Source organism: Cydia strobilella, chromosome 18 (assembly GCF_947568885.1).
Source record: "Cydia strobilella chromosome 18, ilCydStro3.1, whole genome shotgun sequence".
Classification (NCBI taxonomy): Eukaryota; Metazoa; Arthropoda; class Insecta; order Lepidoptera; family Tortricidae; genus Cydia; species Cydia strobilella.
This window is the reverse complement of record NC_086058.1, coordinates 15,247,593-15,266,172: the sequence shown is the minus strand read 5'-3', so window position 1 is coordinate 15,266,172 and position 18,580 is coordinate 15,247,593. Positions and strand designations below refer to the sequence as shown.

Below are 18,580 nucleotides of genomic sequence, written 5' to 3'. Positions count from 1 at the left end.
ATATTTTTCTTACGTACTAAAATAATTGATGAATGATGTTGCTTGACATATGTTATTTAGATTAGATATACGTTTTGACATGTTTTAATAAATAAGAGAATAATTTAAAAATTGTTAATAGTTTTGTAATGTTTGTAATTTAATGTAAGAATGCAATTTAATGTAAGGTGCATGTCAACTTAGTATATGACTAAGGTGTATAAGTATATGACTTGTATTTGGAAATTATGTGACATTATTTAAATACTATACCAATTGAATTTAATTGCATTGAATTTTATATGAATGTTTTTGATAAATTATTATTGTATCTTAATATGTAAATTTTTTATGTTAGTGTGTAAGATATTTTTCCCCTCACTAGCTCGGAAAGTTGTCGTTTATCCTTCAATACAAGCGGGGAAAAACGCGTTTTATCCACTAGTGGGGAAAGTAATTTGACCTTGGATGGAGCGTGTTTAAGTAGCTTGACAGATAACAAAACGTAAAACGCTCATGTTAATGGTTCGTTCGATATTAATTATCATTAAATGAATGGTTTGAGAATCTAATAAAAATACCAAATTTAGCTTTATTTAATGATTTTAAGTCATAAACCTTAAAATTCCATAAGAAACGTTTGTTTTTTTTATAATGATGTTAAATATAATTCTGAACGCACAAGTTGAGTCGATGCAATTTCAACATTGTCAACATTGTCAACAAATTTTTTACTTAAAACCTTTTCTCACCGACTCGCGTAAAAAAACACAACTTACAGAGTTTTCTGTTATAATATCGTAAAGAAATGAGTGATTCCAGTGATGAAGATGATCTAACGCCAGTGGATGTTGCACTTTCCTCGCTATAGTGAGGTGAAAAGTTTTGTGTTACACACGGGCGCATATGTATTTTACTTCTCGTGTGTTGAAACACTCGCTACGCTCAGGATTATATTTTAGAACCACTCGCTTCGCTCGTGGTTCACCTATAGAATCCTTTCGCTTGCTCGTGTTTCAATTCTACACTCGCGGGTAAAATACAGCTTTGCACCCTTGTATAACAAATAACTATTTTTTTGCTATGCCCTACCAGGGTATCAGTGCCTCTTACTTTGCAAATACCATCTATGTAATGGTACATGATTATGCAAATAAATAAATACAAATACTTGACCTAGCATTAGCATTTGACGTGCAAACTTAGAGTAGACTCTAAAATATATTATAAAAAGACTTACCTAGCAGCAGTATGGGTAGGTCTATGAGCAGATGCCACCAGTAGCTGTGTCGGGCCTGCATCTCCGCGGGGACCGGGGGGACGGTCTGTAACAAACACAAAACATTTAGTTTATAGTTCAAGGTCATTGCGTATACTAGTCGCCTTAATGCAAAACACCACAACTTTTACTATCGCCACTCATTGTCGGCCTTGGACTGAAGTGGGCCTATTTTAGGGGGGTTTGTGGGACTCTCACCTCACCTCCCTTCCATTGAGAAAGAGTGGGAGGAGCTTACCCACTAAACAACATTGTACCACGACGCAGCCCCCCTGGTGATATCTGATTTTTGCAAAAAAACTCATTACATGCTTGCGTTCTTCGTTGTGCAAGATAATATTGAAAGTGATTTTACCTATAATTTTTTTCCATGAATCAATCAAAAGAATGTAAGGTTACGTAAACTTCATTGTTAACTTAAAAGCCATTGTTATGCGTTATGTAAGTAAAAACAGCGTGGCTGAATAACTAGAATTAAAACCTTACTTCTGTCCGAATGTAGGTTTTATGTTTCATTCATTTCATAGAAAATTTCGTAACACGGATTAATTCAGAGATTTCAAAAGTAAAGATAGGCCCGTTCATATAATTCCGACCGAACATTCTCGTTTGGTGTGCCTGGGTGAAATATATGCTACTAAGCCATTAAAGATAAAGAATTTGTTTGTATTGGTTGAGAGTTCGCATTACGCGCGCGATTGGGCTCTCAACTAGTGGCGTTAGACTGCACGATTGGTTCCAATTCGTGCATGACACCCAAAATGACACCATTGTACTGGCACTGGCACCATTCTTATTGCCCGTAAGGCCCGTCTTTACGAAGTAATATATAAGTCAATGGACGATTCATTGATAATGTAACTTTGTAAAATAAAAGATTTTTGATGGAAAAGTTAAAAGTATGTTTATTGTTTAAGCACAGGCGCATATAATACTCGTACAATACAATACAATTACTCTTTATTGCACACATCAATAGAAGAAAAAATACAGAAAGAAAACAGCAACACAAGTAGAGGTACACTGGTAAACATAGGATTATTAAGTGTAGACACTAACCTTTCGAGAGAAACTCATTTTTAGGGTTCCATACCCAAAGCCGGTAAAAAACCGGTCAAGTGTGAGTCGGACTCGCGCACGAAGGGTTCCGTACCATTACGCAAAAAACGGCAAAAAAAATCACGTTTGTTGTATAGGAGCCCCACTTAAATATTTATTTTATTCTGTTTTTAGTATTTGTTGTTATAGCGGCAACAAAAATACATCATCTGTGAAAATTACAACTGTCTAGCTATCACGGTTCATTTGATATAGTCTGGTGACAGAGGGACAGAAAGCGGAGTCTTAGTAATAGCATAGAGTAACTTATACTAGAGCGGTACTGTCATAGTAAATTTTGTAACCCCAGTAAATTCACTGCACACACTTCAAAACACGACACACTTTAAAACTAAAAATAAAGATTTATAAAAATACGATAAAATGTATTTAAACATGGATAAATGATTTTTTTATATGCATTAATTATTTTTATATGATTTTGACCCATGTTCTTTCACTGGTATGCGTTAAAATTATAAATAACAAACGAAACAGTCAACGCCCTCTATACGAGTGTAGGCCAAAACTAGTGGCGCCATCTGATCGAGAATCAAATTTTCGTGATTTTCGAGGCACGTTTTTTCCTTAGACTGTATCCATCTATTACGGAGTTATATCAATCTTTGGTAATAGGGTCCCGTTTTTATCCTTTGGGTACGGAACCCTAAAAAAGTACATCAAGCTAACACGATATCACACTACTATAGGTATATATCTAAAAGGACGTATGTTCTACATACTATCTATTAAAATACGTCATTTTTACAATTGGTTGTACAAATCTAATAATAAATCATGTAATCCGTTACTTTCGTTGAGTTTCGCGTCGCCATTTCTATTTTACATGCGCATGCGTTCGCGTGCCATCGCAAATATTTCATTAATCGATTACAAGTCTTATTACAAGGAGTTACGGTGTATTAATAGGTGGGGATGGGTCGTGTGAACACCGTTAGTGGCGCCAATTATAAGTGGTTCGCGAAAGTAGGATTAGGACCTAGGAAGGGATAGAGCGTTCACAAAGATGTGCCCTAAGCCCTAACCTAATTAGCCATGACCAAACCAAGCAAAGCGTTTCCGTTTCAGCCTATTAGGCAAAAATGCTTTCGTTGTCCAGCTATTCTCCTGTAGGTAAAGGTCGCATTTCACAATCAAAACCATGGAGATTCGCGATGTCTACAGCTAATAGAGTCACAGTAAATATCTATCACAATTATTAATATTTCACAATTAATTTATTAAATAATGTTATGTAAATATCTAGTCAATGACGATCATAATATAAATTCATGTAGATTAGTATAGCATAATTTATAATGTAATTTCATATTATAAGAATAAATATCTAATCTAATCTATCTGTTAATTACTTATTCACCTCCGTATTCACTGGTCATTAAACTTGTATAGACATGTGCGTAGGTTGCGGATTAGAACACCCCCCCCCAGTAGACACATCAAGAGGAAACCAGACTAATCCCAAAGGCTTAATTTCCCCTCTGGGATGATTACATGGCAGTCGCTCGTAAAAACTAGTATCTACGACACTTCTCGTGATAAGTTTATCAAAAACTGAGCTCCTTGAGGATGCAAACGGGAAAACTGGTAGGGCACAGGACAGCGGATGTCATTCCAGATCTAGAGCAGAGCCCAACTGGGGAAATACCTGCACCTTACAGAAAACCGCAGCCAAATAACACTAGACCCTACTCATAGTGTTGTGTTCCTGCCGGTGAGTAAGGTTGCCAGAGCTCAACGAGGGAGAGGAGTGTTAGGGTCGGCAACGCGCATGTAACTCCTCTGGAGTTGCAGGCGTACATAGGCTACGGAGACTGCTTAACATCAGGCGGGCTGTATGCTTGTTTGCCACCGACGTAGTATAAAAACCTTAAGGAGTATTTACTATTTAATATGTCTAGCAGTTGCAAAACCGATTAATTTGATAATTCAGAGCCGCATCCCATGTCACATTCCCATTAATATTAAACAGGAGATCCGCTTAGCAGTTGGCATACCAGCAATGTACGGACGGAATGGTTAGCAGGTCATTAGTGTCAAACTTGCATGTGCAATATGTGCGTATTATGCTTGAAAATCAATTTAGTTGAATCTGAGATGTATGAGTTTAATCCACGTAGGTATCAATCGTTTATGAAAAACGTCAAGCGAAATTAAGACAGGGACAATCTACCCAGGTAGCAAAATGACGTCAAATGACGTCAGCGACGTCATAATGACGGCATTATTACTTCATTATGACGAAGCTGACGTCATTTGACGTCATTTTGCTACCTGGGTATCACTTCGTCGTGCAAAAGCGATAAACAAATGACGAAAAAATTTAAACTAACACGGGATTTAATCGCGTAAAAACACGTTTATTTATGGCCTGACGTTTCGAACGTGACGTTACGTTCGTGGTCACAGGCAGACTGTCGGGGAATTGTATCAACATCTTCTTACTGCGCGGGTTTTGCGAACTACCCGCACTTGATCTTGATTTACACGATTAATTCCCGTTAGTTTAAAATTACGAGTGAAATCGTGTTACTTTAAATCAATATAAATAACGAAATTTTTAATTAGTTATTTAAATATATGTTCATGACGTTACATGTATTACGCACACTATGATCTCTCTACGCAACGCCATAAGTCATAACATAACAATCACTTATCCTATTCAAGCCACCATGACTAAAGTGGCATGTCATTGACAGTTTGACAGTTTCCTAACAAGGCTTGACAGCTACGGCAGCCATATTGCGAACGCATTGTTATGCTAGCTGTGATCTAGGGTTTATTATTATTGTAAATGATTTTTAATGAAGACAATGGCGATGGAAAATTTTGCAGATATCACGCGCTTTTACCACAGATTATATTATAGTTTTTACTTATTAGTATATATACCTATCTTCCTTTTTATGATTTTTTTATTTCATTTCATATTGGTATCTAGTTTTGTAAGCATCCTCGTGTCTAAATAATTACATTTCCTCCCTAATTTCGGTGACAGACAATGCAAAAATATGTTAACACGGAATAAATTTTTTTACCTGAAGAAAAAAATTCCATTAAAATAATTTTCTTCGTACTTAATTTGACGGTGTACGCGAAAGATTCGGAGGTCATAAGAGCTTGTGGTGCATGAAATATTGCAGTATAAATCATAATTACATTATATAAGACATTTTACAGCTAATGGTGTTTACGTCAACTATTGATCTTAGTTTTAGGGCTACCTACAATCCCGAAGAGCATAAGGCCTCTACTGTATGCCTGTCTGTCAGCAGATTTATCTAAAGAACCGTAGTAGGTATCAGACAGTTGAAGTTTTTACAAAATGTGAACGTTTAATATGCCGTTGTCTTATAATATTTCGAAACGAACCCAGTCATATATTTTTTTTGCTCCTTATGACCACAGGAATGCGTGGTTAAAATCTGTCGGGATATTTTGTATGTTTGTAAACTATGTGAGGGGCAATATGTTACGTTTTCAACCAAAAGGTACCACATTGTCCCTTGTTGATAAGGTTGATTTCTAATTGAAGCTATATGGAAATAGCGCCTTACTGAGAAGCGACAATAAGTACCCTTTTGGTTGAAAATGGCAAATATATAGTATTGTATTGTATTTCTAACAGAATATGGATCAAAAATCATACTAATTAATTGAAAATATCAAAGAAAGCAAAGAAATAGGGCCAAAGTCTGCCGTGCCGACCTACCCGACCCTTGTTTATTTATGTGCGAGATAACGCTTTGATGTGCGAGTAGTGGTCATCAAGTACGCATTATTGTCTAATTACTACTAATATATAGCCCTTTCTAGGGGTTAAACACCTTTTATGGCTTTATCTGTTAACTTAAGGTGAAAAACAAATACACTATACCTCGTGTTTTTAGCATTAGAAAAATGTTAAACAATCTTGACAACAACAAGATTCGAAAACCCCACCCTATGAAGGGATCATCTTAAACACCCAGGTGTTAAGATGATCACTTCATAGGGTTTAAAAAAACTAAATATGTATTGTAATGAATCCTAAATTAATTTAATATTTGTTAATATTGTCTTCGGTTACCGCGATAGTTACTCATGAAATAAAACTATGAAAACGGATTATATCGCGTATATTGAATTTATAATACATCCCGACGTTTCGAACTCTTTACAGCGTTCGTGGTCAACGGGTGACTGAGGAAAAATTACAAAATGCAAAAATACCCACATACTAAAATAATGAACAATCATAGACTACAAACTTTAAGGCTGGTTGTACATGCAAAATCGGTTCATAAGGCTAGTTATACACTATAATTATTTTTCAAGTAAAGATATATATATATACGCGATAAAAAACTATGCCGGCTCCAACCCTACACCACGGACCCGAGAAGATTTAATTCCCTCCTAAATTGTAGGAGGGTATCCCAATATGGGACCGGCAACAAACTCGGCGGGACACATCTTTTCAAAACATCAGAATGTCCAGCATCATCCAACACTACGGTCTCACAGTCTATGTCTCGCTTGCTCCTTTATCAGGTGGACTACAGGATCCCAAGCTGGTGGTAGAGAAAAGCCATCTTCCCTATTAAAGTTTGGATATTTCTTAATCTCAATGGCCTCGCGCAGCATTCTGGGTATGTAACGCTTCTCCTTGGCAAGAACCAGAGGCTTATCAAACTTGATTGAGTGATTGGCTTTATCCATGACATGCTCACAGACAGCAGACCTAGGTCGACGGTGCTTGACATCAGCTATGTGTTCCTTTACCCGAGTGGAAATGCTCCGTTTCGTCTGCCCGACATATGATAGGCCACACTCACAGTCCAGCCTGTACACTCCTGCAGTCTGTAGAGGGGTATTGCATTTTACAGGCCTCAGGAATTGTGACATCTTCTTCATTGGCTTGAAATATGTTTTTATAGAAGCACGCTCCAAGATGTGGCTGATCCTGTCCGTGACCCCCCTGACAAAAGGCAGAATGGCAGGCCTGCGCTCGACTGTGGGGATCTTAATGTGGGACCTCTGGTTGACCCGCGGTATCCTGAGCTCGTTTGCCTACTGTAATATACGCGATATAATCCGTTTTCATAGTTTTATTTCATTAATATTTGTTGTTTTAATAAACGCTAACACTTTTGCACTACAAGTTAAAATAATGATTTTACGACAAATCCTTTCCCCTAAACACCGTTTAGAGCTAAGTAAGGTTATGTTTACAATTAACAAGAAAAACACAAATATAATTATAATGTTTATCTGTAATGTACAAACGAAATAAAACTGCAGGAAATAGGCAAAAATTAAAACAAGAAATTTAATTTAAACAAAAAAAAAATTAATTTTGTAATTTCTATTTGTAATAATGTTTTATGATATATAGTTACGTATCACTTCTCGTATTGTTTATATTTTTTATAAATATGTATTTGAGTGTAAGATATCGAATTATACATCCAAGAATGATTAATTTTACTTACCAATCAACACTTTAAAATTGAATAAATAAATAAAGAAGCAATATAATAGCTATAAATCATAATTATGACTATGAGCAGCTCATTAGGCATATTAATTAGGAATGTCTTTTCAAAAGGGCTTATTTTTATAGGGTTCCATCTGTTACATAGAGATATAAGCCCTTTTGAAAACACACTCCTCAAATGAAGAAAGTTATATTAAGTAGGATCTACATAAAGATATAAGCCCTTTTGAAAACACTCCTCAAATGAAGAAAGTTATATTAAGTAGGACTTACATAGAGATATAAGCCCTTTTGAAAACACACTCCTCAAATGAAGAAAGTTATTTTAAGTAGGTAGAGTGAATAACTGTTATAATGTAGGTATCTATATGTTCTATTCTGTCTGTACATTATGTTAAATATGTACCTATAACCGATAGAGTAAATTGAAATTTCTTTATTTTAGGCCTATCGGCCCATATTCTGTTAGTTTACAGTTCTTAAAAATATATTAGTAAACACACATAAATTGTAAAATAAATAAATTAAATTGAAATGATAAATAAATTAACTTCAATTCAATAAAATTTGATTCAAAGATACACAACAATTAAATTCCATTAATTTACACTTAAAATCTAAAAATCAATTAAATTCAATTAAATTACATTAAAAATATAAATAAATTAAATTACATTAAAATTATAAATTTCAAAAACACAAATCACGTAAAAGAGGACGGAGTCATTTTTTGTATATGTACAGTATTTACTTGTATTAAATTGTATATGGTGTGTAGAATTGTAGATTCATCTTGATCTTCGGAATCTAAATCAACTAGGTAGGTCAGGTAGGTACTTTAAATCAGGTTCATTTTAAGTACCTACGTTTTATGTATAAATGTTTGTAATAAGACGCTAAAAAATGCCACTTACCGCGTTTAGTTCTTCTACTCGGCGCAAGATGTCACTAATGACGTCAATAATCAAAGTTTGTCTTAAACTTCTTATTTTGTAAGTAGGTCGTCTCCTAATTTTAATGAATATAACCAAAGATAGATATAACTCCGTAATAGATGGATACAGTCTAAGGAAAAAACGTGCCTCGAAAATCACGAAAATTTGATTCTCGATCAGATGGCGCCACTAGTTTTGGCCTACTCTCGTATAGAGGGCGTTGACTGTTTCGTTTGGTCTTTATAATTTTAACGCATACCAGTGAAAGAACATGGGTCAAAATCATATAAAAATAATTAATGCAAATAAAAAAAACATTTATCCATATTTAAATACATTTTAACGTATTTTTATAAATCTTCATTTTTAGTTTTAAAGTATGTCGATAGATTGCAGTGAATTTAAAGTGGTTACAAAATTTACTATGACAGTACCGCTCTATCTTATTATATCCTCATTGATATAACTAATTATAAGAGAATGGCAACTCGACTTAATGTAAACAGTATTTTCTTACTACAACGGTTCCAAATAATCATAGGCACACCTGTTAGAAAGCGGTTACTGTAGCCTATAAACGTTTTAAACCAACAGCAAGATATATGCGTAAATGCCGATCTACACTTTAAACTTAATTTAAGCCTCTATTATCGAATGTATTTCTAAAGTATTCAAATTATGTATGATTCATATGTGGTATGGTTAAGTGCAATCTTCGGCCACCCACCGCTATTTCTTCAACTAATAAGTGGAGCAATTAACTAAAGAGTTGGTAATTGTTTCAAATTCCACACTTATCTGGGTGTTTGCTTTCATAGGTCTTTGCTGTGCAGGCAAGGTTAGGTCACAGAATTAGTAATAGTATTATCATACAGAACGGCCACGCACCGCCCCGCCCCGACTCGAGCTACCTCGCCCCGCGACAGCAGATTGACGGCCGTTTGCCGACCGCTTAGTACTATTTTTAAGCAAATTACTCACACTATGACGCATCACGCGTGTACAAACGTGCCGTTCACACATAGAAACGCAAGTGATTTTTGATGCATAGAACAGATTTCCATGACCAATCACCTCCCGCGCGAAAGCTCGTATCGTGGTTAACAGCTATGTATGATGAACACTCGTGAACGTCAGCTGCCGTTCCGTTGGAGAGTTGAGGAATGGCAGCAAATAAAGTCTATAAAAAATTTAGTCATCGCCTCCCACTTGATACTTTCTCAGATGATAGTTTAGATGCTATTGTGAATAAACAAAATCGTCGGCCGATTGTATCGCTGTGGAAAGACCGTCAGCTGGTCACACGAACATGTAAAAAAGAAAATTATTTTCAGTCATCGGCGTCATCGCCTCCCGTTTGATATTTTGTCAGATGATAGTTTAGATGTTATTGTTAATGTTATTGTTAATAAAACAAATCGTCCGCTGGTTGTATCGCGGTGGAAAGACCGTGTTACGCGTTTCGGTGGCTGCCATTCCTCAACCCACCAACGGAGCGTCAGCTACGTTCACGAGGGTTCATCATACATAGCTGTTAACCGCTATATGAGTTTTCGCCCGGGAGGCGATGACTGACGAAATTTGCGCCTGGCTCTCGGTCCATTCCTTTCTGTATCCTATCTTCCTTTATTATTTCTTTCTTCCTTTATGTGTCTTTCTTTCTTCCTTTCTTTGACAGTTTTTAGCACATTACTGCCGCTATTAGAATGTACAATCCGTTATAACCCAATTTGTCAAAGAAATTTACAAACAGTAATGCTGCTGCAGTCGTCATATAAATGTCACCTTAACCCTGCAATGCTGCAAACACTAAAACAGTGTAAACACTTCACTAAACCGCACTTAACGTTGACAGTGACAGTAACGCGATAAACGCAAGTTGCGTAACTGACTAATGATCATTAACATTGAGATGGTGACAGACTGGCAAATGGATAAAATCACGAATGGTGATGACTTGTGTGCAATTAACTCTTTCACATACTTTAGGGTTACTTATTATAACTTTACTTGGGTTTTGTTTTATTGAAGGCGCGTGACTATTTTTTTTTGTTTCAAGCAAACGTCTTCTCCATCGTCAGATACATGTGCCAATCCGCGGCGCGCCCCCATATCTCCGCGCCATACCGCAGCACTGAATGTACTGTCGCGAAATAGCAAATGCGTACGACATGCTGTGGTACAATCCCCGCCAGACGACGAAGGGCAAAACATGCACCGCCCAGTTTACCACACTACTGATCGACGTGGGTCATCCAGATCAACTTACGGTCGACTTGAAACCCTAAGAAAGTGGTGAACTTAACCTGCTCCACTTTGACGCCGTCAGCTTGGATTTGTGCCCTCGGTGTCCGACCTCCGACGTGAAAATGCAAAAATTGCGTTTTGGAAAGATTAAGCGCCAAACCATTCGTCTTTAACCACTTAGACAACTGATCCGCAGCATCGTTGAGGCCTGATTCCAAGCTGTCTATATTTGGTGCTGATATAATGCCAGGGACATCATCCGCATTAAAATGTTGGCGGCTGTTATCGCTTCGGGAAGATCGTTCAGTAAGAGGGTTCATATACCTACTGATGACCGAAAACGGTAAATGTAATTTTTGTATTTCATTTACCGTGAAAAAAAGATTATAAATTAATAAAAACTACATGAAAACGAAATACAACATGTTGGTTTATTATTTTCAGTGTATTGTGAATGAGAGCAATTAGAATGCCAGTCCATTAAAATTTAAATACTAAATGCACCGCGCTAATTGGTCCAGCCTTGAGACTTAGCATTAACACTAATTGGATTATTCGCCATCTTAATCAGGATCATGTGACATCGGATAATAATATGCAAAAGATATCTAGAGCAGTAAGGGTCTAGAATGCACAAGATTGCCTGTCAAATATCGAAATTTATTAGTTAGTTATTAGATATTAAATCCTTATTTTTAAGTTTAACTTGTAATTTTTAACGAATAAGCGTGGCGATTCAGCGAGGAAATGCTGCCAGTATCTTTGGCACTATGCCCCAGGAGATTTTTAGTTTTTAATTAGTTTAAGTTTGGACCACGGTTTGGACTGTATAGGTATTTACATTTTATTAATTTTTAAGCTAATTATACATATTGTATATGTATATGGACTGTTTGTCTGAGGTAAACGTTTTGATTTGATTATTATGTCGATACTTACGAATAAGATAGAAAGTAACTCAAAACGACTTCTACTATAATGTAGAAATTATGAGCACATTAGAAACAATTTTTGAAAAAATTCGGTTAGTATTAAGTGTTTTATACAGTCGCGTTAATAAATATTTACGTTGTGTGTGTATTTAAATGTCCTTAAGTGCATAAACACTAGCAGTACCACAGAATAAGTAATAGTATTATCATACAGAACGGCCACGCACCGCCCCGCCCCGACTCGAATTACCTCGCCCCGCGACAACAGATTGGCGGCCGTTTGCCGGCCGCTCAGTGGAGTACTATTTTTAAGCAACTTACTCACACTATGACGCATGACGCGTCTACAGACGTGCCGTTGACACATAGAAAGTGATTTTTGATGTATAGCGTGTCCGCCCTATGGCAGTATTAGAACAGCAGTGACATTAGGAATCGGACCAAAGCTAATTACAAGCCATTTGTAATGTCATTGTGGAAATATCATCATCAATGTCAAATTTCTACGAAAGCTTAAACGGACTCAAGTCGGTATCTATGATTCAACATGTCTGAAGACATTCAAGTTTAAATTGATGAATGGCGCCTCGGTAAGTGACTCAAAAAATAATAAAAATTGCGTTCTGTCAATTAAAGCGATTCAAACTGTTAATTAAGCATATCCTTGATCGCAATCACTGTTTCAGTCAACCACGGTGCTAAGATAGCACCGAATAAAAATAAAAGAATATTTAATTTGTATGATGAAATAGGAAGTCTTCATATTTTTAAAAGTCGCTAAACAAAGTTGGTCAGTATGAGGAGTACAGCCTACAGTTTAATTTTTAATTTGTTCAGTTTAATTTAACAGACCACACCCGATAATATGTATTAGTTTTAGTCCCAAAACTCAGCGACCTTTTACGCTATACATCAAGAATCACTTGCGTTTCTATGTGTGAACGCCGAACGGCACGTCTGTACACGCGTCATGCGTGTGAGTAAGTTGCTTAAAAATAGTACAGAGCGGCCGGCAAACGGCCGTCAATCTCCTGTCGCGGGGCGAGGTAATTCGAGTCGGGGTGGGGCGGTTACATAAACACCACGAAACTTCTTTACCTACCTGATATAAGTGGTCTACCTATAAATCTGGGATATTTACACGCGAGCACCGACCAGACTTTAACATAATGTACCTAATGTACTTGTACAGTTAATACACAGTTATTAACATTAATTAACGTGTTAGCGATAAAGTTAACCGGCACGTTTTAATGAGCCACCATTGATACTGACACTCGTAAAGTATTAGATGTACACCTGCTCTTTTTAGGGTTCCGTAACCAAAGGGTAAAAAGTCCGTCTGTTTGTCTGTCTGTCTGTCGCCAGGCTGTATATATCTCATGAACCGCGATAGCTAGACAGTTGAAGTTTTCACAGATGACGTATTTCTGTTGCCGCTATAACAACAAATACTAAAAAGTACGGAACCCTCGGTGGGCGAGTGCGACTCGCACTTGTCCGTTTTTTTACATCCGCATCGCTACTAAATCTTTTAATGATTTTTATCATGAAATGGCGGCGTTTCATGGCCTTGGAATATCTCGATAAAGTTACTTCACGATGCGCCCGGTATGAAGCTAGGAATATCCACGAATGCATTGGTCTGATCGATTTGCCGCCTGTTTAATCTTAGTCAGAAGTGTCAGAACATGAAATGGCGGCGTTTCATGATATGCCTAGGAATATCTTGATATGCCCGATTTTGCGATCTGCCGCCGACATATGTACCGTTATTTTAAGTAATTCATCAATCATAGAACTATCGCGTGACCATTTAAAGTCTTGACAATTTTGAGACATCGATGAAGTACCTAACGGTTATGAGAAACTACAACAAACCAATTTATCATCTATTTCTAATAGTGTAAGGTTTAAATTAACAAGGATTACCACTGTATTCAATACGATGGCACAAATAGTATAAACCTAAAGTCACGATGGAACTCAGATAGGCTTTGAATAGAATGATGTGACATGTTTTGATAAAAGCTGAATAACGGTTATTTAATGAGCTTATTTTGAGACGAGTTTTTGCAATGTTTTTTACGTCTGAAACGTGTTTTCCATTTAGGTACTTTTGCCAAAAATAATAAATAAATAAATAATAAATAAATAAATATTATAGGGACATTCTTACACAAATTGGCTAAGTCCCACGGTAAGCTCAAGAAGGCTTGTGTTGTGGGTACTCAGACAACGATATATATAATACTAATACAAATACTTAAATACATAGGAAACATCCATGACTCAGGAACAAATATCTGTGTTTATCACACAAATAAATGCCCTTACCGGGATTCGAACCCAGGACCATCGGCTTCACAGGCAGGGTCACTACCCACTAGGCCAGACCGGTCGTCAAAAAGGGTAGAGTACCCACCCTTTTTCAAAGTAATACTCGTATCTAGGTAAAAATCATACAAAATATGGAATTACTTTCGTTGCTGAGTAAATTGTAAGCTGTGCTTAAGAATAGCCCACTCCGTGCTTATCCGTGGATGTCGTAAAAGGCGACTAAAGGCGACTATTTTTTTTTTTCGTTGGAAAAATGCTTTATGCATACCCACGCCCTCGGGGGAGAAAGTGCGGGTTATGTGGGACTCGGCAAAAGGCGCCACTACCCACTAAAAAACCAACGGTAAAGGACAGTCACCTAAGTCAACTAGGGATTCCCAAGGAGGGTTGATGTCAGGCAGGCGGCCGATCGTAAAAAAGATATGCCAAATCGTATACAACATGAGTGCAACAAAATGCACTTGAGGTCCAGCAGGCTGGTAAAATGGCAAGAAAAGCTGGAAAGTGTGGGACTGAAAATAAGCAGAACCAAAACGGAGCACATTGTCTGCGATTTCGGTGGTCTATCCAGTTTTTGTGTGTGTGGAGTGGGCTATTGTTATTGCATGAATTCTATAGTAATTTAAAGTGTATCTTTTCTTATTTCATCTTAATACATGTTAATTATAAAATGTAATGTTTTGAAAAGATGTGTCCCGCTGAGTTTGTTGCCGGTCCCATAGTAGGATACCCTCCTCCAATTGAAGGGGGATTTAAATCTTCTCGAGGCAGAGGTGTAGGGTTAGAGCCGGCGTAGCTTTTTGACGTTCATAAGCGCATTGTAATATGCCTACTTGAATAATAAACTATCTTTATCTTATCTTTATCTTTAAGTGTATTTTGTGTACTTACCTATTATCGAAGAATCCAATTATTAAAAGACAGGCTTTTATCGGTGGCAAATGTTTCTAAATCGGTTTCCCTGTTTATTTAATATGACCCGTTTCTTCACTATGTCCCAGTTAAAAACCACTGTATTACACAATTCATTCAAAAATACTTCAACTTCTCTTGAACGTAAACAACAGGACGCGTATAATGGTCGCACTCAAGTCGATTGTCGTTTATCGTAGACATAACATCCGTCACGTCCTGTCAAGGTGTCAAATATAACTATATTAGCAACTGCTAGGGAGCTATTTAATAGGGTATTTGTCTACTAGTCAAATCAGTTTCTTTTTTCGAACTGACAAAACTATTTTGCTACTATGGAATTTATACTTTTTATTTTATTTTTACAATCGCTAAAAACTGAATGAATGGAATGTTATTTAATTTTTTAATTTTTATTTTTTATCACTTTTACAATATTATTCGATGATTATTATTATAAATTTTTTACACACTAATTACGGTAGATATATTATAATAAAATGTTTTAACAGGTATTAGACAGTAAGTTAAACATTGTTGTTGTGCCCAAACAGGGTGTCATGAATTGACTAACTTATTTGTAACATCTTACTATGCAATAAATGAAAAATGAAATATATGAAACACTAGCATCTGACGTCACAATCAAATTACCTAGATTTTTGACGGGTTGTTACACTTAAGTAACCGAACTGTTTTAAATATATCACACAGACTTCAGAATAACATTAAATTTTAATAGGTTAAAAAGATTCACCGCAACTATGGTGCTATAACTCTTATAATGTATTCTTATACAGCAACAGTTATAAGATGACGTGCGCCAAATGTCGACAATGCTCGATGTCCAACTAATGGTTTATTCATTGCAACGGGTCTTGCTGCTTTCGACCGTCTTTGAACTAGAGAGGACTTTTTAATGATAGAGGAGGCAAACTAGCCGACGAATCGCCTGATGGTAAACTATTACCGTCGCCCATGGACATCTACAACACCACAGGTGTTGCAATTGTGTTGCTGGTTGCTGGTCTTAGAGATAGGAGATTGGTTGGACGCTCTTTTATTAAAGGCTGAGAATAAATAATAGTACTAGGTACAGAATGTTCACTCTCTATCAAAACGCTCTATTACGACAGACCGCAGGGTGGCGCAAGCGTGAGCAGGCATCCGTTCCGCAGCGGTGCGCGGGAACTACTACTGGTAGACACCAAAATTGGTGTGGGCCGCATGTACTTGTAGCGACGCGACGAAATCGCGGAGTGAGCCACGCCTCCTGAAAGGTTTGAAGGTCGTATCGGTCCGGAAATTTCACAGTATAGCTGTGCGAAGCAGGAAGTTTCTGGAGAGACGGATAATTACCTCCTAAGGATCACAGCCCTACCTATTACTTATTAAGTACGGTGTTTAAATCATTATGCAATTGGTACAAAAGTTGCATTTGTTTTTAAGGAACAAACAAGATTTTAAGATTTTAACCATTGATAACATTTGTAAGCAACAGCGTATTTAGTAAAATTTATTGTAAAGAATGTAGAACATGGAACGACCCACAACTTGATAGTTTTTTCGAACGCGACCGCCGATGTAAACACGCAGGTTTGAAATGTAAACAAAAAAGTCGAATAGCGCTGTGATTCTTTACTTTGTAAACAAATTCTTTACTTAGTACAACAAGCATCGAGAAATAACATAGACATGCTTGCATCTTCCGGTTAGATGCGATCATTCGTCTGATGCTTTATAGGCGCTCATTTTAAACGTTGACTCAGCATTTTGTGAGTAACTTTAAATTGACAAGCTATGAACAGTCGTATGAAAATCCAAACACAGTAAGTATGACAATTAAGTCACGCTAACCGCCACCATACAATCGATATTGCTAGTTTTTTTTCATTCATTTCATTATTACACAGATTGACCAAGTCCCACGTTAGGCCAAGGAGGCTTGTGTTATGGGTACTCAGACAACGATATAGTTTTATATACAAAACTTCTACTCGCTGTATTTTTTTTGTATAACAACTTTTAGTAGCGAAAACTCACGAAACATAGATAGATATACTATGTTATGAAAACTAAGTTTATTTTACATTGAAAAACGTTTTACAATGAGAGTGTAATTTCGATTGTATGAGAGCGGGCTTTTGGCAGCGGATTCGTGATTCTTAAAAGGACAAGCTGTAAGTAGTCATTAGAAAATCTGAACACAGGAAGTATGATGATTGGCATCTTCATTGGGTTATGGATTAAGGCCGTTTCATCGGTTTGCCGCGGTCTCTGTCACATTTCGCAAGAAAGAACGGGAAAGAGCATGCGCGCCAAGTGTCCATTTTGATCGAGTTTTGTCGATTTTTATTTATTTTAAAAACGTTACCCTACAATATCGAAATTCGAAAGCTATGAAATTACTATTTAAGTTAAGATTGTTTTTTCTTCTTTTTTTGTTTATAGTATCACATAATAAATAACCGAGTAAAGTTGGATTAAAAGTCCGAGTTAGAGGTTACTTTGGGAATTAATTGTATCGAGCGAAGAGTCATAGTTCGTGTATCGGAAGCTATGATATTAAAGATAATATAGTCAAGAACTACATATATTTTTTCCACGTCTACGAATATCAACGCCTCTTAGAAAAACATGATCATATAAGGAGATTTTTCGCCTTCTGGCTCAGGGAACTGCCTTAATTAATAATACTATTTGTAAGTATTATTGTACCGTTTGTGCCCAAATCACTACATAGTATAAAACAAAGTCGCTTCCTGCTGTCTGTCTGTCCCTATGTATGCTTAGATCTTTAAAACTACGCAACGGATTTTGATGCGGTTTTTTTTTAATAGATAGAGTGATTCAAGAGGAAGGTTTATATGTATCATACATCAGTATTGCACCCGTGCGAAGCCGGGGCGGGTCGCTAGAAAACAATAAAACATTACTTAGCGATGTTCATTGCATTTAGTACCCGTACCACGAGTCACTGACAGTGTCAACACTGACATATACGCTAACGTCTACGTAATTTACTTTCTATACATCTCGCTCGCACTAATATGCCAGTACGAGCGAGATGCATATAAAGTAAGTTACACAGAAGTTAGCGAATATGTCAGTGCCAAACTGGTGGTAGTCACACGTCAAAATATTTGCAAGCGACAGAAAATAGGACAAAAAAAGCAAAACACTTTCTTGAACCTCAAGACCTAATAAAGTAAGATATCTTTACGTCCCTATAAACAGGGGAGCGACCCTCTTTACGACGTGTGCAGACTTCAACAAACGGAAAACAAAAACATCAAAGAAATGAGAACAAAATCAAATTTGGGCATAGGGGAAGAAAAGGGGATGTTATGGTACG

The 18,580-nt window shown here is 36.7% G+C and overlaps 1 protein-coding gene across 3 annotated transcripts in view; it reads right to left on the bottom strand.

Annotated features, from left to right (window-relative positions):
- Positions 1 to 18,580, bottom strand: part of LOC134749601 (phospholipid phosphatase 3-like) — a 462,302-nt gene that overhangs the window by 365,930 nt on the left and 77,792 nt on the right. For all 3 annotated transcript variants that reach the window (XR_010128502.1, XM_063684614.1, XM_063684615.1), the window contains exon 2: positions 1,220 to 1,304. Coding sequence is in view for 2 of the 3 variants with exons in the window: in XM_063684614.1 (XP_063540684.1) it covers positions 1,220 to 1,304 (85 nt within the window). In the remaining variant the exon portion in view is untranslated. The remainder of the gene's footprint in view (positions 1 to 1,219; positions 1,305 to 18,580) is intronic.